This window comes from Elephas maximus, chromosome 3 (assembly GCF_024166365.1).
Source record: "Elephas maximus indicus isolate mEleMax1 chromosome 3, mEleMax1 primary haplotype, whole genome shotgun sequence".
NCBI classification, from domain to species: Eukaryota; Metazoa; Chordata; class Mammalia; order Proboscidea; family Elephantidae; genus Elephas; species Elephas maximus.
In genome coordinates this window covers 149728576-149756109 of record NC_064821.1, presented here as the reverse complement: position 1 = coordinate 149756109, position 27534 = coordinate 149728576, and the positions used below count along the sequence as shown (strand labels likewise).

The 27534-nt window shown below is 46.7% G+C and overlaps 1 protein-coding gene across 1 annotated transcript; it reads right to left on the bottom strand.

Moving 5' to 3' along the window:
* Positions 1-513: 513 nt before the first annotated feature.
* On the bottom strand, positions 514-11504 carry GFI1 (growth factor independent 1 transcriptional repressor). The gene is made up of 7 exons (XM_049879820.1): positions 11430-11504; positions 8776-8988; positions 8290-8472; positions 5961-6469; positions 5703-5840; positions 4550-4715; positions 514-1884 (listed from the first exon to the last, which is right to left on the bottom strand). The coding sequence occupies exons 2-7, from the start codon at positions 8888-8890 to the stop codon at positions 1706-1708; spliced, it is 1290 nt and encodes a 429-aa protein (XP_049735777.1). The 5' UTR covers positions 8891-8988; positions 11430-11504; the 3' UTR covers positions 514-1705.
* Between the last annotated feature and the right edge of the window lie 16030 nt (positions 11505-27534).

Here is a 27534-nt window from a genome sequence, read left to right as displayed (position 1 = left end):
TCTGCTTCACTTTTATACTCTACTATAGTTTCCTCTGGAAACCCTGGTGGCGTAGTGGTTAAGAGCTACAGCTGCTAACCAAAAGGTTGGCAGTTTGAATCTACTAGGCACTCTTTGGAGATTGTATGGGGCAGTTCTACCCGTCCTATAGGGTCGCTATGAGTCAGAATTGACTCAAGGGCAATGGATTTTGTTTTTTCTAGTTTCCTTCAAGGAGCCCTGGTGGCACAGTGGTTAAGTGCTCAGCTGCTAACCAAAAGGTCGTCAGTTCAAACCCATCAGTTGTTCTGCAGGAGAAAGATGTGACAGTCTGCTTCTGTAAAGATTACAACCTTGGAAATCCTGTGGGGCAGTTCTACTCTGTCCCATAGGGTCTCCATGAGTCAGAACATAGTTTCCTTCAGTGCCAGCTTCCCCCACAGACTAAAACAAAGGTCTTTCCCAAGTTCTCTGCCTAAATGAAAGGCAATCTGTAAGAGTCTTAATACTTTATTAACTTAAAACATCACTCTAATAAATATGTATTAACAAACATAACGCACTCCGGAATATCTAAAAACATTTACAAACCTCCTCAAAGTAAAAACACCACTTATTTATCTCTATGGTACACATGGGAAGTCAAAGAATTGAAGACAAAGCCTTCATTCCCTGCCAACTCAGACATCTTCAAATACCAGTTTAACAATAAACAACTGAGTATACACACAAATCTTTGAAATAACCTCTCAGCTATTTTTCATTTTTGCTTGGTAAAATCCAAAAGGATCAGAAAGAAGGTTCAAGATTCTGTGTTGTCTTCTTAGCACTCCCTTGGAGGGCGAGAACATATGCAGCCAAGCGGAGCGACTGTTAGCTTTTGAAGAGCAGGGCTGTGAATTTAATCTCTGGCTCCCCAGTACCTAGCATACGGCCTGGTACCATGGTAACCAGCAATCAATAAACTTTAGTTGAGTGAATGAACGATTTGTCAAAAGACACTGCTCTGTGCTTTCACCTTCTCTAATAAAACCTTTAGGGGCCACCTGCAAGCCAGATCTCTAATCCCCTCTCATCAACAAGTCCACTTCTGCTCCTTCGTGGGCCAGGCCCGATGCTGCATCTTGTCATTTCAAAAGCATCAAACTCCTTTCCCAAACCAATGTCTGAACCAGCCTTAGTGGGAGAAATGATTCCTTCAAGGCATACAGACAGGACCCAAAGGAAAGTGGCCAACAGACTCCCCAGAAGGAAAAAGAAATAAAAATAAAATCATTCTTCTTTCTAGATTAAAAAAAAAAAAAAATTAGTATGTGTCCACCTTATACACGGTGATTCCTCTTCTTCCACACAAGGCTTTGGGGTGGGTCAGGAGGAGGAGGAAACAAGCCTGAAGGAGTTTCCTGTCTGTGGAGCAGGGCTGGGAATGAGGAGGACTGTGGGGCTCAAGATTTCGTCTGTTCTCACTTGACTTTGAATCTGTAGGTGTAGAGAGGCCTACTCAGTGTGGATAAAGCCCAGCAAGCTGCGTGGTTCCTGATCCAGGCTGAACTTCGAAAAGGTTCCTCGTCAGCTCTGGCAGCTCCAGGAAGTAAAGCTAAGGGTGAGCACCGTGGTAGGATCTGCAGACTGGACTGGGGGGCCTGAGAAGTCAGAAGGGTCAGTGGCAAGGGGAGGCTGCCCTCCGTAGTGTTGTATAACTGCTGCCTGTCGCCAGCTAGGGTGCTCACTTGAGCCCATGCTGCGTTTCCCGGTGCCTCCGAAGGTCCACCTTCCTCTGGAAGCCCTTTCCACACAGGTCGCAGCCGAAGGGCTTGAAGCCCGTGTGCTTGCGGCTGTGGGTGATGAGGTTGGAGCTCTGGCTGAATGCCTTGCCGCACACCTGGCACTTATGGGGCTTCTCACCTGCAGGGATGGAAGGGGGAAGGGAGGAAGTATGAGTCTATGTTAAAGCTAGAGGGGACCCACGGTGACCCACATGCCCTTGGCAACAGCTGGCTGCACCACAGCCTGAGGCCTTCAAGCGACTGGGAGGGTGACGTGTTCCAGCATGAACCGACTCCCAGCCTGCAACGCGAGCTCTGGGAAGCCATGGGGGCAGCAGGTGAAAGGGAGCCTTTCTGAGTGGGGGTTCCCAACCAAAGGCCTCAAACCGTTTCCTGCTAAACGGAAACAGGGCAAATGACACGTGCCCTCCTCAGACTCACAGCTGAATCCACCCTGGGAGGACTCCCCAGCCTTTAGAAGTTGAGATCCTCCAGAGCAGATGTCCAACACAGGGGGGCGGGGCACTCAGCCTACAAACCCTGTGACTCTGTTCTCTATAATTCAGAGGAAGTTTTCAAATCTGAGTTTCCAAGTGGGCGCTGGTTTTATGGACCAGTGAGTCTGTCTTCTTTTTTGCTCTTGAAAGCCAAATGAATGTATCTGAAGCATGGACGTATCTCAAAGTTTTATTTAAAAAAGTCCACATTTGGGCCACAAACTATTTCTTACTGTAGTTGATCCTTTTCTGTCTTGATTTTACTTTCTTTTTAAGAGGCTGACCACAGGATTCTTTATATACCAGCAACTCTTCACCATAGATTAGTAAATAACAGACAGAACACGCAAAAGTTTTGTCTTTTTCCCTAATTCGTGTGCTGTTTAACATTCAGGTAAAAAGCATGATTTTCCAAATAGCCCCAACATGGCATTGCAGTCAGGGCTCAGCCTTGGGAAAAACACAAAAAAATAGATGAAGTTTGTTTTGGGGGAATCCTCTGTCCCTTTTGCTGTACCCATTTCTCTCTTCATGCTTCAGATTTCCTTGATAAGGAATCACCCACCAAAACTTATCCTATCCATTTAGGGTCAAACAAATCTGAGAAATGAATAGGCTATAATATAAATGTTTGATCAGGGCTTAATGTTTCATGCAGTTAAGATCCTAGTTGCATTTTGATAAGCGTCTTGAACACTTTTACTCAAAGGGAATGAGTTACACAGAAATTTCAGGTAAAGGGCATGACTATGGTAGGATATTTTTCTGGGTTTTCCAATGGAGCATCATCTACACAGCCCAAGCATATTTATAAACATCAATGGTGGTGTCTGGAACACACTAGGATTTGTTTTAAATCAGTATTTGTATTCTGCAATAAAATAGCAAGAAATTCTGCATCTCGAGTAACTGTCTTGTTAACTATTAAAGAGAGTGCTCCTGATACTGAAACTATCCCCTGCACACAACCAAACCGTTAGGGAAAGAGTCCGGGATTCAATGGCAGAGCATTCCTGCCTTGGCTCCGTAGTTTACTCTGTCTGATCTTTGGTAAATCACTCAATCTCTCTGAGTTTCAGGGTGGTGAGAGCAGCTCCTTCTACTTTGTTGTTGTTACCCCACAAACAAGGGATCAGGCTGTTGCGATTCCTACGGTTTTCATTGGCTGATTTTCAGACCTAGATCACCAGGCTTTTTTTTTTTTTCCCTTAGTCTGGGAGCTCTGTTGAAACATGTCCAGCATCATAGGAACACAGTAGCTTCCACTGACAGGTGGCGGCCGTACATGAGGTATATTGGCTAGGGAACCGAACCTGGGTCTCCTGCATGGAAGGCGAGAATTCTACCACTGAACCACCATTGCCCCACTTCCTTCTACTTTAGGGTGCAGTAAGGGTCAAATGAGTTGATAAATTTGAAGGCAATGTATAAATTATAAAGCATTATAATAGTCAAGGAATTATCATTGTTAGGGCATGAACTTGCTGATATTTTGAAAAGGGCAGTCAGTGAATAAAAACTTCCTCTAGCTACCAACTCCCATGACAACAGAAGCAGAATATGCTAAACAGTCGTCAAGAGCAGAGACATTTGAAGTCAGACAGATATGAATTTGAGCCCTGGCTCTGCCACTTGGTAGCTGTGTGACCCTGGGCAGGTTACTTAATCCCTCTGTGCCTAACCTGCCTCAGCTCTGAAATGGGGATAAAGAATAATCTCTATCTCCCAGAGCTGTTGTGAACCTAAAGTGAGATAATGCATTTTAGAAGTGCTTAGCAGAGAGCTTAGTAATAAATATTTGCCATTTTTTCCTTCCTAAATCAGAATAAGCTCTCAAACTCCTAAAAATGCAGCCAGAGAAGCCATAGATGAGCCCATCCCCCAAGAGGCTGGGTGGAAGTCCTAGAGAAAGCCCTCAATCTCTAGGTAAACATTGAGAGCAACACTCTGAGAGGACCCTGGAGCTTCATATTTCACCCAGAGCAGGCAGCAGTTGGAGCAGCTGCTGAACTAAGGATAGAGGACCCACAAGCAGGCCTGCTTTGTGGCTCTTCAGACGTAGCCCCAAATCAAGGCCCCACTGAAAAGAACCACGTCTATAAATGAATTTATGAGAATCTGCCACTTTGTTTTTTGTTGTTTGTTTCCTCCTTAACACACAATAGTAATTCATTTAGTTCCATCTGGAAAGCCTCATCCACCACTTAGGGGCAGAATCACAGAGAAGGTGAGGTATGTTGGCCTCAGAGGAAAAGAATACCACTCACCCTCACTACCCTCAGGGAGTTCCCTACAAGCTAAGCTCACCAGTGTGGATGAAGGTGTGTTTCTTCATGTCGGACTTCTGGTGGAACCTCTTGCCACAGTACTGACAGGGGTAGGGCCGGGTGTCTGAGTGGATGAGCAGGTGTGTGGACAGGGTGGATGACCTCTTGAAGCTCTTGCCACAGATCTTACAATCAAAGCTCCGTTCCTGCAGAGAGAAGGACACATCACTCCTGCTGCATGCACGCAGGCTACCACTGTCCTCACCACTGCCCTGACCCTGAAATCCCCAAAGCCAGGGCTCTCTCTTCTTTCAGGCTCCCTCCACATAGCCTGCCCCACTATCCACCCTCAATCTCTACCCTCCCCACCCTATCCTTTTCCCCTTTAATGCTTTTTCTACCAAAACACTTTTCACCCACAACCCTCCACACCCTATGGCAAAAACGAATCCCCACCCTGCTTTTTTTGACACCCTTTTACACACACTTCTCCACCCTCCTGACAGGAGGCTTAGACCTCAGTCACTTAGGCTGCCCCTCACCCCTCCAGTGTGGTGTTGGGAGAGATGGTAGATTTTTTTTTTCTCAGTAAATAAGTTTTTGTAAGTAAGCATTCTCCTGTCTCTCAGCTACACTGTAACTTCCATGAGGGCAGGAATTCAGTCAGGGAGATAGTGTGCCACAGAATTCTCAAGTACCTGGCACCTGGAAGTTGGGTAACAAATATTTATAAATGAAAAGCAGAGCAAATACGCTACTGAATGCTCCAAATGAGCCGAGATTCCTCCTTTTCAGTCGGGAAGGGTCAATGCCGGTTAAGTGACAGACGTTTGGTGAAATGAAGCCGGGCAAAGAAGCACAGTTAGTAAAAATATCGGGAGCAGGAGTCAGTACGTACAGACCCCCCCTCAAAAAACCCGAAGTAATGACCTGGATCGCACTCGGGGCTCACAATGAGGTACCAAACACGTGACGCCAAAATCTGGAGATGCCTCGAGACCTGAGCCGGCCACCATACACCCTTCTCTACTCACCTACAGGGGACGAGGGGGAGTTGGGAGAGGAGGGAGCGGACTGCGGGTGGTCCAAGGAGAAAACTGCCAGGCGCAGAGAGGTGAGTGCCGCACTGGGAGATGCAGAAGATGCCTGGGGGCGAAAACCTGAGCGGCGCTCCGCCTTGCTCCCGCACTTACCTGCGAGTGCACGGCTTTATGCTGCTCCAGGCTCACGGCGTGCCCAAAGGTCTTGCCGCACATCTCGCAAGCAAAGGGTCTCGTGCCGCTGTGGGACCTACGCACGTGCACCTCGAGCCCGTGCGGCGTGGAGAACACCTGAGGCGGGTGGGGCCGGGGAGAAGGCCGCTGAGAGGGGCCGCGGGGCGCAAGCTTTGCCGGGGCGCGGGTCGGGGGTGGGGGCGCAGGGGCGCAAGGCCAGGGGCGCGGGAGCCTTACCTTGCTGCACTTGATGCACTTGTAAGAGCCGCCGCCAAGCAGGAGGCGGGTGCACAGCAGCTCCGACTCCACCTTGACGCTGGTGCCCTTGTCCGCGTGCAGCCCGTGGCCGCGCTCTGGGTACAGTCCGCCCGCCGCCGCAGTCGGCCGCTCGTACAGCCCCGCCGCCCCGGGCCCGAAGTCGCCGTAGAGCCCTAGGCCAGGGCCGCCGCCGCCGCCGCCGCCGCCGCCGCCGCCTCCTGCGCTGCGGCCCCCTGGTGCCCCGGCCCCGGCGCCGCCACTGGCCGTAGCCCGCTCTGGGCCGTACAGCGCGGTAGGGTGGCCCGGCTCCGGGGCGCGCTCGCAGAAGAGACCAAGACCCACGCCACGCTCCAGGGCCGCGCACGGCCGGTAGCTCTGCACCAGGTGCCGCAGGTCAGAACCTGCCAGGCCGCTCCACGAATATGGCTTGAAGGACAGGGGGAAGGCCTGAGCGTCGTCCAGCGACGGGCACACCGATTTCTCCGAGGCTGCGGAGGCACAAGAGGGTGTCCGATCAGGCCTAAGACCGCTGAGCCGAAGCCGCCCTGCGGCGTCTGCGGGTCAGGGGTCCTTGCTGGCTGCCAGTCACCCAGTCCTTGTGGAGCACTCGGTGCGCCAGGCGCCGCGCTGGGTATCAGGGTCACGCCAAGGAGACAACGCAGGCCCAGCCTTGGGGCCTTGCGGGTCACTGGAGGCGGCAGAGCAACAAACATAAGATAACGTCGGGCAGGGAGGCAGGTAAATTCTGTGCGAGAGGCAGAGGAAGCGCTCGGCCTTGCGAGGCTCTTTTGTGGCTGGACCCGCGCACCTGGCGGTCCAGTAGGGAAAAGTGCGCCTCGCTGTCTGTGTTCAACAAACCCTGTGAGCTGGGTTCTGCGAGAGGAGAAGGCGGCGGCCGTTCCGGCCTGGACTGCGCTCTACTGCCCCCAGCGCGGGCTCTCTCCCGACTCCTACACGTTCCCATTCAGTCCTTTGTCTTTCCCGGGATCGATGAGTAGAGAGGGACAGAACGAATAAAATGCAGCCCCGGTTTAGCCGAGACGTATCTGTCTGAAAAAACTGGAAGGCGTTACAATTCCTCCAAGTTGTTAAGTGCCAGTGCAGGCAGCAAAGGGGAAGCGGAAGGGGCGGGAGGGCGTTGGATTTGAACTCCCGGTGAAATACTCCCCATTCCCATCCCTGTCATGGTTTGACTAAAGAAAAAAAAAATCCCACATTTTGTACAAATTAATTTACACTTAATAGGTTTCGCCACCACCTGCAAGCAGAATAACTTTCCGAATCTACGTGAATTTTGTTAAAGCCAGATACCCAACGTATGCTTTCTCTGAGTGCATACGAATGACAAATCTGCACACACACACACACACACTCCGCGCAGACTCCAGTCCAGGCTGGCCGCTTGAGTTGAGGCTGCACCCCGGAGTTTCCGTCGGAAGAATTTCGGCAGCGCCCTGTCCTCGCGGGACGGTGTCATGCATGGCAAATAAGAACCCCCAGGTGCTGGAACTATGTGTGACTTTAGCCAAGTCCAAGCCCTGCGTGTGACGTGGAGTGGGGATGTATTCAATACTAGTAAATGCAGCCTGGAGATAACTGGCAGAATCCGGCTGGTCTGAGCCCCCACCTTACCCCGGCCTGGAGCCGAGACTCTTCCCCATCCAAAGTGGTTTAGGACTGCTCGGTTTGTTCGAAGCTTGATTACTGGCTGGAAATGAAACCCAGCGGGCTGGTCTCTGAGGCTGGGCCAACCCGGCAGAAAGAAAAATGAAACAGACCCCCCAATCCGCGCCAGCGAAGACTGAGCCCAGGGCTGAGATTTTCATCCTGGACTTCTCCCTCCCCCCTGGCACTCAGCTCTGCCAGGCTCAAAGCCGCGGGAGCGAGAGCAATTTTTAAAGGCAGAGACGCTTTTCGTTCAAACTGCTCCGGTCTCGGTTAGTTTGAGGGTCAGGGGGTCTGGATTCTAGGGCTCTAGATCTTTCTCAATAATTGTCTCTCGTCAGAAAACGAAATGTCGACATTGCTGCCGGTCGAGAGAGTTCGTTTTCTGTCATGAGCCGGCTCGGCCCAAACAAATGTTAGGGACCAGCGGCCAAAGTCCTGCCGCCTCGGATGCAGACAGCGGATTGGGACTGTTCCAAAGACAGAGAAGCCAAATGGCTACCCCACGGGGCCCTTTTCTCCACGCACAAGCCGCGTCCTCCCAGAAAGACCCTCTGCCATATACTCAGCACCGTTTTCACTTCGGACGGTGTGGTCCTCCGAGACACCCTCCCCCCCGCCGAAGCTCCCGACGAGTCCCTACCTGGAGACACGGAGGGCGAAGGAGGCCTCCAGAAGTCCTCCAACTCCGAGGTCCGATCGCAGACGCTGCCCTCGCAACTGCCAGGAGATGGGGAGGCTCCGTCGGGGGCCTCAGTCAGCTGCGACTCCGGGGACAAATGGCCCCGGGACTCCGCCTCCGCCCCGCCCGCGCTCGAGGTGCTGTCTGCGGAGAGGAGGCGGGAGAGAGGCTCATATTGGGCCGGAGGGTTCCGAAGTGGCGCCCCCCAAACCGTGGCGCCCACGCGTCCTTCCCTTCCCGCCTAGACCTGGTCAGGAGCCTTCCCGGATACGAAGGCAGACGCAGAGAGGCCGCGCGGCACCAAGGTGACAAGCCGGGAGGAACCCGGAGGGTAGGAAATAAAAACAGCAGCGAAGGGGGCGTCGGGGCCACCCTTCCCGTTTCCTGGCGGGGTATAGAGTGGGCATCCCTGGAAGCAGCCCCGCTCGGCCCTCTCACAATCCGCACCTGCTCGGCCCGGCGCTGGCACATTCTCCAGGCGGAGGGAATAGTCAGGTCCGGGGGAGCGCGGCTGGTGGTAGCTGTGAGCCTTCTTGCTCTTGACCAGGAACGACCTCGGCATGATGGCTTGGAGCGCTCCTGCTCCACTCCAAGAGTCCCTGGAGCCGCTGTCAGCTCCGGATCACCCGAAAGCTAGCTCAGCACCAGCCCACACGAGACCTGAGAAGAGGAGAACCGGGTGGAAGCGCGGGTCGGCACCCTCCGGGGCTGGGTACTCGGCAACCCGGCGGAGGGAGAGCGCGGGACGGGGAGGGGCGAGGAAGGCGCGCGAGAGGAGGGGCTTGGCCCTGCTGCGCCCCGCTCACCAGGTGGCACTCGGACAGGTGGCACGAGCCTGTCGCCGCCGCCACCGCCACAGCTCAGCCGTAAAACCCGTCATGGGACCCGCGGGTCAGGCCCCTTCCTTCTGCCCTGCCCACGCCCTCGGCCCCTCCCCTTTCCTCGCAAAGCTTGCTCCGGCAATCAAACCCTCTGGAGAGCCGCAGTCTCCAACCGGCCAGTTACCCCAACTCGACCACTCACTTCCTGTTTGGCTCTCCTTTAGGGTTGGGGACGCAAGGTGGGGACGCGCAGATCAGTTTAGGACACGGGGATGCGTCAGTGGTCGAGGACCGGGAAGGGGCCAGGAGTCAAAGCTTCCGAGAGCCCGCTACAGGCGGGAGAGTGGGGGCGTGTGCGGGGCGCACTAGGCAGGACCACCGGGCGGGGTTCAGCAGCAGAGGCTGGAGCGGGGAGGCGGGAGGGCAAAGGGACAGGAAGGGGGGTGGTGGTGGCAAAGGACCAACTCCGTCCCAGGAGGAACTCGCTCCGGGTAATCCCGGTTCGCCCAGCACTCGCGCCGCATGCGAGGGGAATGTTGGCCCCGGAGATGTGGGCGCAACGGACGCAGGCAGGGTCCGGGTCGAGGCATCCCAGACCATGGAGACCTAACCTTGGAAACCAGCTCCTGGAAAAAGGCACTTTCCGTTCTGCCGGCCAAAAACCTTGTCCTGGGGAAGTCGACACGGGTCTGCGCGCGCTGGTTAGGGAGCGCGCGATGTACCGGAGTCCACGGAACACTAACAGTTCAGAGGACTAGAAGGACCCCCGAACGCGCAGGCTGCGCTGGCACTGGCTACAGAGCCAGCGTCGGGGCGCTAGCCCGGGAGGGATCTGCCCGCTGCGTCGCTCTCATTAACCTCCAATCAGTTCACCTAATCCCGGGTCGAAACCTGAACCCGGCGGGGAGGCGGGGCAGTGCCTACTGCTCTGCTCAGGACTGTCTCGGGAGGTGGGACTCCGCACTGAGGAGGTTTGAGGAAAACGAATGCCTTCCTCCCGGCGTGAAGGCGATGGAGGCCGGGTTCACATGAGAGCTTCAGGCTCTTCGGACACAGCAGCTTTCCGTGGCCTCAGCTAATTCAGAAAACAAGGGGCTGGGGACCCCGTGTCAGGCAGGGCCTCTTGTCCGCGGACTTCGAACGGCTTAGGCTGCCGGACTCGAAGCCGCGCGCTCCCAGGGCAGGATGCGGACACAGTCTACTTTACCCATTGGCGCCCTCGGCTCAAACTGAGTCCTCAGGGGCTTGGTCCCTGGAGGACATTTCATGTCCTCCTGTGTCCCCTTCTCGGTCTGGGGGAGGAGTAGGCGACAGGCTTGGGAGAAAAGACGGCTAGGAACAGCCCCAGCGACCTGTCCCGCGTCCTAAGCGCCAGAAGGCCCCTCGGGGTGAGGGTGCTGTCCACTCTCGTCCGGTACGTCCCTAGGGTGGGGACCTCGGAAGGATTCGGGATGCAGCAGGCGCGGCTCTGCTGCTTCAGTTGTCCCAGCGCCCCAACGGGAGCCGCCCCGTCGCTGTACAATTAGACGCTAAACCAAAAAACAAACAAACCGGTTGCCGTCCAGTCGATTCAGACTCATAGCGACCCTATATGACAAAGTAGAAATGCCCCATAGGGTTTCCAAGGAGCGGCTGGTGGATTCAAACCAATGACCTTTTGGTTAGTAGCTACGCTCTTAACCAAACGCTACAAACGCAAAAAAAAAAAAAAATGTACTAAACAACCATGAAACAGAGAAAAAGGAAAACGGGGTTCAGCAGACGCGAGGGCCCAGCTGCGGCTTAGGGTCGCGCTGGCGATAGGGGGAGCGGTGCGGGACCGGGCGGGGAGCGGTTCCTGGAGGGGCAAGGCCGCAGGCTGAGCGCGTGGGAAGGCGACCTCGCACTGCAGCTGGCGGCCGGGGGCGGGGCGGTCCCCTCAGCGCACGCGGGCCGACCGGGCCTCTCCGCATGGTCAGTGCCTGGGATGGCGGGAGCTGAAGGCGCGCAGGGGCGGCCTCCCGAGCACAACTGCCGCGGCCTCCACCACCAGATGTTTCCTTCCCGGGCGGATCTCGCTCCCTGTCGAACAACCAAACCGCCTATCGTGCGCCCCGGCTCCAGACCCCCAGCCTCGCCGAGCAGGTCGCTCCCATACCCAGAGTCCGGCGCTGTCAGCGTCCGACAGCGGGTGGAGACCGGAGTGCGCCATCTGGTCGCCCCCGCAGAGCTGGTGCCCTGCCCGTTCCCGCGGCCGCCCCCGCCAGGGCAGGAGGCGCGGAACAGGCGCAGCGGACCTACCTGCGGGGTCAGGGCGCGGGCACAGCGCTTCGAGAGTTTTCAAACTGAGTCTTGCTTTCGGGAGAGACCGCGCTGTTTGACTTTTTTTTTTTTTTTTTTTAATCTCCTTCAGAGCTCAGCCCCCAAAACCACAAGCTTCACTTCCTGAGCGTTAAGGAGCAGCTCGCGCAGCCCTCTCAGACCTGCCTCCCAACCCCCACCCCGCCTCCTCCTTTGAGCAAGGACTGGGTTGCTGGGGGGGGGGGGGGAGATGGGGGGCGGTGCAAGGCCTTTCAGCGGGCGCCCGGGGCGCCCCTTCGCGGCCCTCCTATTTTCTCTGTGGGACTGCGAGAGGTGGGGGGACCCAGGCGCTAGAAATGACTCGAAAGAAAATGTACTATTCTTGGCTCCTGGGAGACTTCCGCAGCGAGAAGAAGTCACAGATTCAGGACACAGATTGACTGGAGCGGCAGGGGGTGGGGGCGCTCGGCTCCGAAGAGGCCTCTCCGCTTCCCCGGCCTTGGCACCCCGTAACCCCACCGCCCGCTCGGGCTGAGCCGCCCCCGGGTCGGAGCCGTGAATCATCTGCCCGCGGTGCCGCCGGGCTGGAGCCCGACTAGTGGCCACGGCGTCCGCAGAGAGAAACCTGCCCCGCGGCCCCGAAATAGCTTGTTGTGGAAACACTTCGGGATAAATACGCCCAACGAGGCTGAAAATACCTTGACACCCAATCCGAGAGGTTTGGTCATTTCCCTTCGGATTTAGGTAATGGTTAAATTTGGAAGAGGTGGGCGAGCGCCGAGCCCCCGGCGGAGAGGGCGCTGGCGGCGCGTCCCGCGGGCGCCCGGCGGGGCCGGCGGACGCGCCCTCTCCGAGCTGCACCCGCCTGCGCTCGGCCCTGTCCGCTCAGCCCGCTCAGCCCGCTGCTAATTTCCGGTGGTCGGAGCCGCGAAATTAAAGGCCGTGTAGGAGGGAGCGCGCCGGGGCAGCAACGGTGGCTGCTCGGCAGACCCCGCCCCGCCACTGCAGACTAGGGAGAGCTGGACCTCGGGCGCTGGCTCGTGCCGCCCCCTGGGGTCTTACCCAGGCACCTGGTCCCGGGGGCAGTAGTAAAGCGCCATTAAGGCACAACTCGGATGCTAACTGAGAAGTAAGCTTGGCTTGGATTTTATGTTCCGTCAGGGTAGACGCTGGATCATTATCTTTAAATCTCTGGTAGGCTCTTAACAAATGTCTGTGAACTGAGCAAATGAATGCAATTAATTAACTAATTATATTAACCGAACGGGGAAAAAACAAAAAACAACTTAAAACCCCACTCATAAACAAATGCAGCAACCTCCAACGCTAGACCGTTTGTTTGCCGCGTGACCCCATATTTTGTGGACTGTTGTCTTTGCATAAAGCCTAAACTCTTTCCTGGGAGGGGGGATATCGTTGTAATTATGTTATTTTCTAAACGAATTGAGTTAGATTTTGATAACTACTTCGTGCACAGCGAGCTCCAATGTCGGATACATCGAGAAGGGGGTGATTTGCCCAGTTCTTGCAAAATAATGTTTCATATTTTCGATTAACTCAAGATTGTAATGGAAAAGTCCTTATAGCTCTTGAAATAATGTTTTTAAAAATATTTTAAATTTGCATCCTAAATCTAAAAATTTGTGGAAAATATTTGCCTTGCATAACAGGTGCTTCAAGCATTATTTAATATATTAGACGTTTTATTCAGCATTGCCGGTACACCTACTGTGTGCCGGACACTAGGCAAGACACACATCTTGTCTGTTGGGCTGTCCTTACACCACTGTTCATCTGCTCAATACACCCTTTCTTTATAAATAAATATAGAAGTAAACAATCTTACCCAGAAGAATTACAAATACTGAATTAACTGAAGGAAAATTTGGGGCATTTTGTTAAGATTTTATTTCTGTGTCCTTTGTCCTCACCTAGCGTATAAAAATCTCAAAGAAGCTCAAAACAAATCTTTCCTTTATTCCCTTCTATCCTATTCAACAGCAGGAAAAAAGTAAAATTTCAAAAGAAAATGATAAATGGGACAAAAGAGAATTTCTTACCAACCAAGTTCTAGAGAAATGGCTGAGCCATTTCCTTTGCACATTAGCAAGTTCAAAGTCAAAATTTCTTGAAAAGGTGCTGTGACTAGTTAGTTGTTGAGCCAAGTGTTGCTGTTTGAAGTCTCGGAAAACTTGGGGGAGGATTTGGAGAGAAGCAAATGAGCACCTTGAGCAACATCACCTTAGAATAAATCCTTTTAATTCAGGTTAAATCTAGACATCTTGCTGTCTGTTTGCCCTCCACATCCCTTCTGATTCCTTTCTGACTTTGCAAAATAAAATCAGCGAGAGAGCTAACTGGGACAGGGATGCCGGTGCGAGGGAGATGACATTGAACCCCCCTTTATATCTTTTATGTTTTGAACCATGTGGATGAGTTACCAATTCAAATAAATAAATATGCATTCATTTTTTTAGTGAGGTTATCTCCCAGGTGTATAGTGTTGAAGTGGTACTCTAACACTGAGGGAGGGCAGAGGAGAAAGATAAGAAGGAAGGCCCAGAGAGGTTAAGAAACTTACCCAGGAGCATCAAAGAGCCAGGACTGGTCAGGACTCAATACACTGAACCTACTTCTGACTTCCCACAACTCCAACATCCTCTCTCATTTACAACTATACCGAGATCGAAAAGAATCAGACACCACCCCCCCACCAAAGGTGCACAGTTTTTAAAAGCCAGAAAGAATCCCCCTCCAAAAAATATTTCTTCGAATCTGAAATAGATGTAAATGGTAAGCAGATTGCAGGCTTGGGCAGAATTTTCTATAAATAAATTTTTAATTTATTAATTTTGCCAGTAATCTACTTTGTTATTAAAAAATAATAATAATGTATCTGCAGATGCCAAATAACATTTAAATGACCTGCATATAGCAAGCCTTTCCAAGCCCTGGTCACTGGCGCATTTATTTCAAGCAGTGTCTCAGAGATCAGAATTTCCCTACGACAAAAGATTTGAGACATTTTAAAAAAGAAAATTGTAACTGGATATTGCCAGCGTCTAGCTTATATTTTCACAGAGCTTTACAGTCATGATTTTCTCTTCTATTGGAGGGGGGCACAGGAAGTGAGTGATTCCAGAGCCCCAGAGAGAGTCGATGCCCCCATCCCCAATATACCTGTATTGTTTGCTTCCTTTGATCCTCACAGCCAAGTCACCAGGAGGGGAAAAAGTTTAGGCTTTTTGAAGATGGTCAAAAGTGGGTGTCAGTCTCTGTTCTGTCAGTTACTAGCCCTGTGACCTTGGGAAAGTGAGTTCAGTTTCTTATCTGTAAAGTCAGAATATTAGTACATACTTTGCAAGACTGTGGAGCAGTCCTTCATTTCCATTCTTTACAGGCTCATCTGAGTGGCGAGCGTGGAAGAATGAATGTTCTAAGTGAGGGTGTCCTGGTTTAACCTCCCCAGTCCGTGTTCCACTTCAATTGATTCAAGTTTGCATAGGTAAACTAAGTTATAATGATTTGGAGGGACTTGGCTTTTCTTTCTTTCTTTTTAATCAAAATTTCAGGTAAAAATAAATCAAACTTCTATTTTCATTTCCAGTTATTCTATGGATTTATTTTGGGGACGTTAAATGGATAACTAACTTGTTCCAGGCCTTAATTTACCCATCTTTAAAATAGGAAATGCCTCCCATGTGTGAAATAACATGAGCTATTTTTTTTTTTTTATTGTTCAAAAGTAGCCGTGGGAGACACACTGAAAGTAAAATCCACGTTTTATAAACACAGCTTAAAAAAAAAATCACAGGATGGGACCTGGCATGAGGCTCTTCTGTGAGGCAGACGAGATTTTCTCTATAAGAGGATGGTGCTCTATTTTAAAAACATACTTTTTTCATTATAAATTATATTGCATATAATCTGATAATTAAAAAAAAGTAAAATAACTTCAGTCTTTTTGCTCTGCTTTAAAAAAAAAAATTGCAATCATATACCATAGACATAAATGTGTCTTCCGCCCTTTTCTCTGAATATTACAATTATATTTCTTCATCCTAGTCTCGTTATTTTTCAGGTTTTCTTTAATTGAACATAAACTATTTTTATAGTAAAAATTATTTAAATAAAAATTATGATAATCATGCTGCTTGCTTCTATATAATCTTTCATCATTCTTAATTGCTGTAAAAAAGAGTCCATCAACTAGATTGCTATATTTTACTCAGTCACTCCTTTGTTAGTATTTATTTTCATTTTTCATTACTTTAAGTAATGCAATAAAAAGGTTTCTGGATATACCTTTTCCTATGTTTTAAATTATTTCTTTAGGATATATTTTTAGAGATGGAATTTCTGAGTCCAACAATGAATATTTTTATGGCTCTTGATACATATCATAGCCAAGTGTTTTCATAGCATGTGATGTAATACGTAAGCCAAAAGAATTCATATCACTTAGCAAATAATTTAAAAAAGTGTAAAAATTAACTCAGGAAAAGTTAGAGCTGGATTAAAGAGATGTAGAACTGGTCTTTGTTTTATTCACAAGAAGTTATTTATTAGGCAGTGGCCACATCCTGTCATATTTTGCCATAGTTTTGTCCTCACGATATTAAAAAATTATTTAATTTTTTACTTTGGATTAGCTGTCTTGGTGGGAGTAGTCAGACACAGATAAGAGTTACATATTTTTTTCTAAATTGTATAAATCCCAGAAAAATGTGTGTGATGCCTTATAGCTCAAATGTTAGATAATATAATTGTCTCCCTTTTACTCTTGCAAATAGCAGACTATCAATAAAATTCATATGAGAGCATAAATCAGAATATGATTTAATGGTACTATCATTTATGGAAAGTCTAAAGTCACCACTTATGGAAAGTAGTTTTTTTTTTACCAGCATATGCAAAAATTGGGAAATGAGGTAGAGGAGAAATTTGGAGATAAATAAATTAGTATAAGGCTTATGCTATGAGAGGACCCTTGGTGGAACAGTGGTTAAGCTGCTAACCAGAAAGTTGGCAGTTCAAACCCACCAGCCACTCCTCGGGAGAAAGATGTGGCAGTCTGTTTCTGTAAAGATTACAGCCTTGGAAACCCTATGCGGCAGTTCTACTCTGTCCTATAGGGTCGCTATGAGTCGGAATCAACTCACTGGCAATGGGTTTGGGTTTGGTTTGGTTTATACTATGAGTAAGATCCAATCTCATATTAATATTCTGAACCTCTTCAAAAATGAAGAAAAGCACTATTTTAATAAGTATTTTGAACCAATGTATTTAAATCTTGTCAAAATTACAAAACATGATCTATTACTATAATAATTTTTTCTAACCAAGCTTTTATATAAAGGATTTCAAACATCTGAAGAGGGAGGGGTCTTTGGTGTCCAGAATTCAAATAAGAAAACTGTTAACCTCACCATGTATGTATTTTTACATTGTTCCTAAGAACAGATTGACTTTGAATAAAGTGTCATTTTATGTGTGGGCTGCATGATATGACTCTTCATAGAAACAGACCCCACGTGAACTTTTATGGAAAAAAAAAAAAGGAGTAGATTTTACTTGGTGAATGGAAAATGTAATGAGAGAGAAAAATGTAAAATTATTTTTCTTCTGAATTTTTCATCATTTCCTCCAGGATGTTTGATGATCATTTCATGTTACCCCAGATGAAACAGTTCATTTCAAAACAGTAAGTTTTATATACTGTAACTTTAGAAAAAGTACTTAGAAAACACAGCTCCCCCAAAGGGAATGTCCCACCCTTACCCAGAGGCAAGGTGGGAGTAGGGCTCCGGGAAACCTCAGGCTGGCTGCGGTCTGCACGAGGCTGGAGTACCAGCCCACACAAGCACCCACAGGCTGGCCCCAGAGAGGCAAATCCCAGGAGAAGGACGGCATGAACTGGTGGCGGGCAGACGCAGCCCACTGGGTGTTCCAGTGCTCTGCTGTCCTGGACCTTACGGAAAAGAAGGGAAGGCTGGCCATTTGTGTTTCATGAATAAGAAATCCACAGGTAGCCTACATTCAGGAATTAGCAGCTTTTCGACCTCAACCAAATCTGTTGACTCCAAATCTTGTCTCTTTTCACTAAACCATACTGTTCATTCCGCATCCACCAGGGCTGAAAAGCCTGAGCCAAACGAAAGTCGTGTGTCTTTCGTAGGCTTGGGAGCCTGGGAGGACTGGGCAGGGAGAAGGAATGCCTTCCCTCACCTCCTGCTACACAGCTCCGAACTAATCACCCTAGCAGTGTGGGCTTACCTGGTATGCTGCTCATCAGAAGGCCTGGACACAGCAATAAACAAATACGTTACTGAAAGCAGCAAAGCTATATGGTAGCACATTTGTAAAGTAGATTACAACACAAAACAAAACAAACAAACAAAAAACCAACCCTTCCTATCCTATCACCTTGTTCAACCACTAGTAACATATTGGTTTTTTTTTTTTTTCTCCAGCCTTAAAAAAAAGTCTAGATGTATATATTACATATTTTGATCATTTTATATGATGGTTCACTTAAAAGATGTGTTGTGATTTTATTTATTCTCTTTTTTATTGGATTGTTGGGTTGTTTCCCCTTTCCCTAGTATAAATGATGCTGTGATTTTCAAAAAAATTGCATGTGCATTTTTCTGTATATAGGATTCTTTAGGTTGACTGCCAGAAGTGGAATTACTGATCAAAAGATATGAGGCTTTTTAAGTTCATGGACACACACTGACAAATTATTTTCCCAGATGAGTATAATAACGTATACTCCTGCCAAGCTAAATTATAAATGCCATAGCAACTGAGAGGCAATAGAGTGTAGTACTTAAAGATCTTGACTCTGAGCCAGGTTTCTAGAATCTGGACATTCTGACTCTGCCACTTACTATCTGTGAGACCTTAAATGAGCCCCTTAACCTCTCCGTGCCTCAGTTTCTCCATTTGTAGACATGGTTACAATAACAGCACCTACCTCAAAGGTTGTTACACAGATTCAATGAGTTAAGAGATGTAAAGCCTAGAGTCGGCATTTACTAAGTGTTAGTTATTATCATTACACATACTGTAAGAGACCTTTTCACACATTATCTCTAACCATCCTGATAAAGGCTGTGGAAACAGACTTGGGGAAGTCTGCCTTCCCAAGGTCATACAGCCAGAGGACAAGGTCTGATTCGAAGTCTGGGTCTGCTCCGGGTAGCAGGCCTTGGGGCCTCACAATGTGTGGGTAGCAGGTCTTCCCACTCTGGACAGCACCTAGGACTTCCCAGGAAGCATTTTAATATGGATTTCTGACATCGCCAATAAGACTTACCACCTGAGAGACTCAGCCTCGCCTTCTGGGCTCACAAGAGGCTTTAGGTTCCAGGCTTTCTGAGATCACTTCCAGCTTTCACTGTGTTTCTGTCAAATTGAGCAGTTCATCTGAGTTGAGACTGGAAGAGGAGTCCCAGAGGGTCATTGCTTCTTCGTAAAATACTCTTACCTTCCCCTGTTTTCACTCACAGGCCAGTTTAGTAAGGGGCCACCATGAACTTTCATTCTAGCTTTAATTAAAACGCACACGCACATACACACATGCACACCCTTCCCGTCCCCATTGCCTAGAGAATGAGCAGGGCTCCTGCACACATCAGCAATTTGCCTGTGTGCCTCTCAGTCTCTTGTTCTCTGGTGGAAGAGAGAATGTCTGGTGACAAAAGGGAGGCACCAGGGGTAGCACCAGAATCAAGTCTGGCTCAGAACGCTAATCTGGGGTGACCAGTGTGGAGGCTGAGCTTAAAAGCAGCCACTGAGGCTGGAAAGATGGAAAGCCTAATGCAGGCACAGTGGACCCAAAGGAGGAAGGAGTTTGTGGATTCAACCACACAATTCAGTTCAACAATACTTACTGAGCATTGGCTGTCTGTCATGCACCGTGCCAGGTGTGTGGTGCAGGGGTGAATATAGCAGTCTCTCCTCTCTTGCAACCTGTTGCTAAGCGAATGTAGCAGGGAAAATATATGAAGGACAGAATAAGTGAATGAAGCATATTTCCCTCCTACCCCAGCCCCTCTAGATGGCCTTCTGGCCCAGCACGCAGAGACTTCTTTTGACCAATCAGCCCATTGCACAGGTTCTGCTACAAATCTGAGACCCACATAATATGAGACTGGGGTTAGGATTCTGAAGAATCAAAATATTCTACCAGTTGTAGAAAAATGTGAGCTGTTTTTATGCCCAAAGACATTTTTGCTTTAGGTTTGGGAAGTATTTAGCAGTTTGGATTGTAGGAGGGCAATTTTATTTTGGCGTCTTCCGTGATGCTTCTCTAACCAAGACTTCTCAGTGGTTTTGCTAGGATTCTCTGAAGAGGGAGTCAGAAAGACAACAGGTGGAAATGTTTTCTTTCTTTTTCAATCATAAAGTTAAGAATAACTATTACTATTAACTATTCTTCGTACTAGGATTAGAAATACTCTCTGGGATTCTAAAAAGTGGTTATTGTGGATAGAAATGATAAACTTAAAATGATAAACTTGCTGTTTCTTGTGGTGGTGTTTTTAGGTGCCATTAAGTTGGTTCCAACTCATAGCGACTCTATGTACAATAGAATGAAACACTGCCTGGTACTGTGCCATCCTCACAATTGTTGTGTTTGAGTCCATTGTTGCACCCACTGTGTAGGTCTATCTCACTGAGGGTCTTCCTCTTTTTCGCTGACCCTCTACCAACTCTGATATTTTTCTTCAGGGACTGGCCCCTCCTCATAACATGTCCAAGTTATGTGAGACAAAGTCTTGCCAGCCTCGCTTCTAAGGTTGCAGCAGTACCTCCACAGGGAACTGCCAAAAGTTCAAGGTGAATTCAGCAGAGGATGTGGAACGAAGCATATCATTGCCGATGTCAGATGGATCTTGAAAGGAAAGAATACCAGAAAGATGTTTGCCTGTGTTTTATTGACTATGCAAAGGCACTCGACTGTGTGGATCATAAGAAATTATGAATAACATTGTGCTCATATGGAACCTGTACATAGACCAAAAGGTAGTCATTTGAAGAGAATGAGGGGATACTTTGTGGTTTAGCTGAAAGAACTGAAGAGAAAATTTAAGCCTTGCTTTGCAGTATTGAAGCATTCTATGGACAAAATATTGAATGATGCAAGAAGCATCAAAACCAGATGGAAGGAATACACAGTCAGTGTACCAACCATTTCAGGAAGTAGCATATGATCAAGAACTCATGGTTCTGAAGGAAGAAGTCCAAGCTACACTGAAGGCATTGGCTAAAAACAAGGCTCCTGGAATTGACGGTATACCAATTGAGACGTTTCAACAGATGTAACGCTGGAAGTGCTCTATACCAAGAAATTTGGAAGACAGCTACCTGGCCAACTGACTGGAAGAGATCCATATTTGCGTCCTTTCCAAAGAAAGGTGATCCAACAGAATGTGGAAATTGTCGAACAATATCATTAATATCACAGGTAAGCAAAATTTTGCTGATGATCATACAAAAACGATTGCAGCAGTACACCAATAGAGAACTGCCAGAAATTCAAGCTGGATTCAGAAGAGGACGTGGAACGAGGGACTTCATTGCTGATGTCAGATGGGTCTTGGCTGACAGCAGAGAATACCAGGAAGATGTTTACCTGTGTGTTATTGAGCACACGAAGGCATTCAGCTGTGTGGACCATAAGAAATTATGGATGGCATTGTGAAGAATGGGAATTCCAGAACACTTAATTGTGCTTATGGGGACCATGATGCAGTCGTTCGAAAAGAACAAGGGGATACTTGTGATTTAAACTCAGGAAAAGTGTGTGTCAGGGTTGTATCCTTTCACCATACTTATTCCTTCAATCTGTATGCTGAGCAAATAATTGGAGAAGCTGGACTATATGAAGAAGTACACAGCATTGGGATTGGTGAAAGACTCATTAACAACCTGTGTTATGCAGATGACACAGTCTTGCCTGCTGAAAGCAAAGAGGACTTGAAGCACTTACTGAAGAAGATCAAAGACTACAGTCTTCAGTATGGATTACACCTCAAAATAAAGAAGACAAAAATCCTCACAACTGGAACAAAAAGCAACATCATGATAAATGGAGAAAATAATGAAGTTGTCAAGGATTTAATCTTACTTGGATTCACAGTCAACACCCGTGGAAGTGGCAGTCAAGAAATCAAATGACATATTGCAATGGGCAAATATTCTGTGAAAGACCTCTTTCAAGCGTTAAAAAGCAAAGATGTCACTTTGAGGACTAAAGTGTGCCTGACCCAAGCCATGGTATTTTCAATCATCTCGAATGCGTGCAAAAGCTGGGCAACAAATAAGGAAGATTGAAGAAGAACTGATGCATTTGAAATAGTCTGTTGGCAAAGAATATTGACTATACCATGGACTGCCAGAAAAATGAACAAATCTGTCTTAGAAGAAGTACAGCCAAAATGCTTGTTCCTCATAACACTCAACATACATTGTCGATAGCCCACCAAAGTGCAAATTTGTAAAAACGATACTTTATGAAACTAAGGCGCTGTCTAGCAAGGTACCAGCAGTCTACTGACCTGGTTTAATCCATGAATGTTTTAGACGAGACTGTCTGAAAAACTGTATAAGCTGTTGAATGCTTCAAACAGTCCTCCCTGTAAATTGCCTCTCCCTACTGACTTTTTAATAAACATTGGAAGACAGGATGAGATTATACTCCCAGCTAAATCTTGGAATGCAGCTATTTGGTGTGGTCTAAATTCCGGCCTATATGCTTTGACAGACAATTCAAGGGCAGAGTTTAACATGTGAAAACTGAGGAACCTAAAAGGACAGCTGGCTGTATAAAAGGCTTTTCCATCTTAGAAGGGAAAACCAAAGTCAGATGTAAGCTTTTCCCCATGAAATGGTTTTGAGTCTGCATAGCACAAGTGATACCCCAAAGGGTCACCTCCATAGAATGTGACCAAAATAACCTTTTTTCCAACTTTGTATTATGAAAATTTTTAATAGAGAAAAACTTGAATATTCTACAATGAACACCCAAATAATTCACCTAGATTCAACACCAATATAATCTGAACATAAACATTTTAAATCTAAACACCAAAATAAAAATCTCAATCAAGGACTTTTGAAGGCGGCTAACAATATCAAGTCATAACTTTGAGTAGTGCTACTTCCTGCCATACCCTCCAGAATAAAGTATTTGTGATATATTAAACAAAGTAAACTTGCATAAGATTGTTATTTACCAGTTAAAAGCTAAGGACGACCTAACAAAGGTAGGTTTATTTTGCAAATATCTGACCTTTCTGACAGTGATTAGTCAAGAGGGTTTATCAGGAGTTCTGAGTCTGAGAAAAGAACCATATTATCTGCATATAGAATAAACGAACAAACAAAAAAACGCAAACCCATTGCTGTCGAGTTGATTACAACTCATAGAGACCCTAGAGGACAGAGTAGAACTGCCCCATAGGGTTTCCAAGGAGTGGTTGGTGGGTTCAAACTGCTGACCTTCTGGTTAGTAGCTAAACACTTAACCACTGCACCACCAAGACTCTGTATATAGAATTGTGCTTGCTTTTCTGTTTTCTACAAATGTTCATCTTAGAAAATTTTTCTATTGCTCTGCTTCTTGTAAGTTTAATAGGAGCGTTTATAACGGGGACAGCAGGACAGAGTGTATCTTGTGCAGTTGCTCCCGTACCAGTTCTTGCTAACAGACCCAAAGGCTGAGAAAAGTCAAAGCAAAATCAAGTATGACATTGGTGTGTAATAGACAAGTCATGTCTACAGTCTACGTACACCTCACATAAACCACTAGCCTGAAAAACCCAGGCTTACAATTTGTCAATCAAGTGAATAACAAATTTTTATTGGTTGGTGACTACATAAAAAAAATTTTATAGGTATTGTGCCAAATTCTTTTTATTTATAACCTCGTTGAGTACAATACAACCTTAAAAGGTAGGCATTGTTATTATTATTATTCCTATTTTATAGATGAGGAAGCTGAGGTTTAGTGAGGTAGCTTTGCTTGTGGTAACCCAGCTACTTAATGGGATTCCAGCCTAAGTGTGTTGGACATTAAAACCTATACTTATAACTCTTTGGCTGTGCTGACCCCTTCCAGTAAGCAAACACACTGAATGGTCCATTCTTCAGGATGGCTTTTTTTTGAAGATGTGGTTAGTGCTGCCGCTGGCTTCTACCAGGCATGATCATCCTTTTAGATGGAACAAGTCAGCAATATTCATAAGAATCAGAGCTTCTACTTCCCAGGAGTTCTTAAACAGCTCTAGAAATAAAGTCTTCTGTGCTTTATTCCCTTTTATAAATCTTTAATTCAGGTATAATTTACACACTTACTGTAACGTGCATAAATCTTAAGTGTACAGCTTGGTTAATTTACATAGGCATACACCCAAATCAAGATATAGAATATTTCTAGCATTCTGGATGTTTTATTGAACTTATATTTTTTAATCAATTGCTTGAAGTGGGAGGCCATTGCTGAGATCTGGTGAGAAACTGACTGGGAAGCTACAAAACTCAGGGCCATTGACCATAGTTTGTAGAGTTAGTGAGCACCTAGAAGGCAACGCACATTTGGAATGCCACTCCATCATCTTGTTTTGGACACTGTTTGCATTGCCAGATCTAATGATCTGACTCAGGTCTTTCTACAAGTCCATAGCAAGGGAGGTTTTATTTTGTTTTCGGGAAAATGTCAAACACATATGTAGAGAGAATAGCATAACGCACTCCACCACCCCCTTCATGTATCATCACCTAGCTTCAATAGTCAATTCATGGCTGTGGTGGTTAAGGTTGTGTGTCAACTTGCCTGGGCCATGGTTCTCAGTGGTTTGGCAGTTATGTTGTTTGGCAGTTATTTAATGATGTAGTTAGTCATCCTCTACTTTGTGATATGATATAGTCGTCCCCCATTTTCTGATCTGATTTGAGCAGTAAATCAGTTGAAAATGGAGTTTCCTTGGGGGTATAGTCTGCATCCAATATATATATGGATATTCTGGCAAAGCTTGCTTGCTCTGGATCCTGCATCTGGCGTGTCATCATCTGCCCTCCAGTTCTTGGGACTCGAGCCAGCTATATGCCATATTGCCTGCTGATCTTGGGATTTGTCAGCCTCCACAGCCTGTGAATCAGTGGTCTGCTGTCTTACCTGCTGATCTTGGGATCTGTTGGCCTCTGCAGCCCATGAGGCAACGGCCTGCCATCTGATCTGCTGATCTTGTGTTTGTCAGTCCTGAAGCTACCCGAGTTGAGAGAAGCCTCCAGCCTGACGCTTGACCCACGGACTTGGGACTTGCCAGCCTCTACAACCATGTGAGCCATTTCCTTGAGATAAATCTCCCTCTCTCACTTTGTATAGACAGACAGATAGATAGATACACTTCACTGGTTTTGTTTCTCTAGAGAACTCAGCCTACAATTGTCAAACTTGTTTCATTTATATCCCCACCCGGTGCTCCTCTCCCCCATTAGATTATTTTGAAGTAAATCCCAAACATCTGTAAATATGTCAGGGTGTCTTTGTAATGGTCAAGGTCTCTTTTTAACAAAAGCTTTTTTGAGGCAAAGAAAAATTACAGAAAATCTTTAATTTTATAAGGGCTGGGTAGCTATTCCACATTTTTGTTTTTCATTACTAACCCTACTACTTTTTTTTTTGGTTACTCAGCAGTCCTTGACAAATCAGGTACTAGAAAGGTGATATACTCATTCTCGGTGAAAACTGGTGATGAATTTTCCACATCCAAAGCAAATTTTATTTAAAATTCAGCTAATGATAAATTGTCAGTTATTCGAAAGCTCTCAGCCCCTTCACTCTTCTCAGTGCCCTGACTACTTCAGTGTAATCCCCAGGTATGACAACTCCAGGACAGGGATGCTCTTAGTTAAATCAGAGAAACTCATGCATAACTATTTTATATATAAGTAATATATATAAATACATACTCAAGGATGGTAAGAAACATAATAGCAATAATATACAATAGTAATCTATGATGCTATCTCTCAGATTAGAGAATTTTCTTCCCAAAAATGTATTCAATTGCATGTTTTCATTTTTAATGAATGTTAAGTCTTCAGTATAAATTAGCTTATCTGTTTCCAAAAGTATGTTCTGTAAGGAAAATGAACATTCTTTTATGTTACTAATGAGAATGCTAATTTGTGGTGGGTAAGTTGGCAATATGTATCAAAAAAGATTATTTTATATATATTTTTGCTGAAGATAATTAAAAAACAGTTGCAGCAGTACACCAACAGGGAACTGCCAGAAATTCAAGCCAGATTTAGAAGAGGTTGTTGAATGAGGGATATCATTGCCGATGTCAGATGGATCCTGGCTGAAAGCGGAGAATACCAGAAAAATGTTTACCTGTGTTTTATTGACTATGCAAAAGCATTTGACTGTGTGGATTATAAGGAATTATGGATAACATTGCAAAGAATGAGAATTCCAGAACACTGAATTGTGCTCATGGGGAACCTGTACACAGACCAAGAGGCAGTCGTTTGAACAGAAAAAGGAGATACTGCGTGACTTAAAATCAGGAAAAGTGTGCATCAGGGTTGTATCCTTTCAGCATACTTATTCAGTCTGTATGCAGAGCAACTAATCTGAGAAGCTGGACTATAAGAAGAAGAACATGGCATCAAGATGGGTGGAAGGCTCACTAATAACCTGTGATATGCAGATGACACAATCTTGCTTGCAGAAAGTGAAGAGGACTTGAAGAATACAGCCTTCAGTGTGGATTACAACTCAACATAAAGAAAACAAAACTTCTCACAACTGGACCAGTAAGCAATATCACGATAAATGGAGAAAAGATTGACGTCGAGGATTTCATTTTACTTGGATCCACAATCAATGCCAGTGGAAGTGGTAGTCAAGAAATCAAATGACATATTGCACTGGGCAAATCTGCTGCAAAAGACTTCTTTGAAGTGTTGAAAAGCAAAGATGTCACTTTGAGAACTAAAGTGCACCCGACCCAAGCCATGATATTTTCAGTCACCTCATATGCATATGAAAGCTGGACAACGAATAAGGAAGACCGAAGAAGAATTGATACCTTTGAATTATGGTCTTGGTGAAGAATATTAAAAATATCATGGACTGCCAGAAGAACAAATGAGTTTGTTTTGGAAAAAGTGCAGCCAGTGTGCTCCTTGGAAGCGAAGATAGTGAGACTTTGTCGTACGTAGTTTGGACATGTTGTCAGGAGGGACCAGTCCTTGGAGAGAAGGGCATCACGCTTGGTAAAGTGGAGGGTCACTGAGATGGATTGACACAGTGGCTGCAACAACGGGCTCAAACATAGCAATGATTGTGAGCATGGCACAGGACTAGGCAATGTTTCGTTCTGTTGTACATAGGGTCACCATGAGTCAGAACTGACTCAATGGCACCTAACAACAACAACATAAATATGTGTGTATATACACACACACACACACACACTCCCACATGTCTTTCAGTTTGTCATACTGCAGGGGCTTGCATGTTGCTGTGATCTGGAAGCTATGCCTCTGGTATTCAAATATCAGCAGGGTCACCCGTGGCAGACAGGTTTCAGTTGAGCTTCCAGATTAAGACAGACTAGGAAGAAGGACCTGGCAGTCTACTTCTGAAAAGCATTAGCCAGTGAAAACCTTATGAATAGCAGTGGAACTTTGTCTGACATAGTGCCAGAAGATGAGGCCCTCAGATTGGAAGGCACTCAAAGTACAGCTGGAGAAGAGCTGGCTCCTCAAAGCAGAGTCAACCTTAATGACATGGATGGAGCCAAGCTTTCGGGACCTTGTTTGCTGATGTGGCGTGACTCAAAACGAGAAGAAACAGCTGCAAACATCCGTTAATAATCGGAATGTAGAATGTTTGAAGTATGAATACACACACACACTTTGATCTAGGAATTCCCCTTTTAGGGATATATCGTACTGATATGTAACTACACTTATTTCAAGAAGGTTGATGGCAATAATAAGAAAACAAATGCCCCACAATAGAACATTGGCTAAATAAATTAAAGAATGTTCATATGTTGCACTACTATGTAGATATTAA

What these genes read in the sequence shown, in the direction of transcription:
- GFI1 (XM_049879820.1), bottom strand. Translation starts at nt 8,890, where the DNA reads ATGCCGAGGTCGTTCCTGGTCAAGAGCAAGAAGGCTCACAGCTACCAC. An exon ending in GCCAGCGCCGGGCCGAGCAG is followed by an intron (nt 8,473 to 8,775) that starts GTGCGGATTGTG and finishes TCCTCTCCGCAG; the next exon opens with ACAGCACCTCGAGCGCGGGC. An exon ending in ATAAAGCCGTGCACTCGCAG is followed by an intron (nt 4,716 to 5,702) that starts GTAAGTGCGGGA and finishes TTCTCTCTGCAG; the next exon opens with GAACGGAGCTTTGATTGTAA.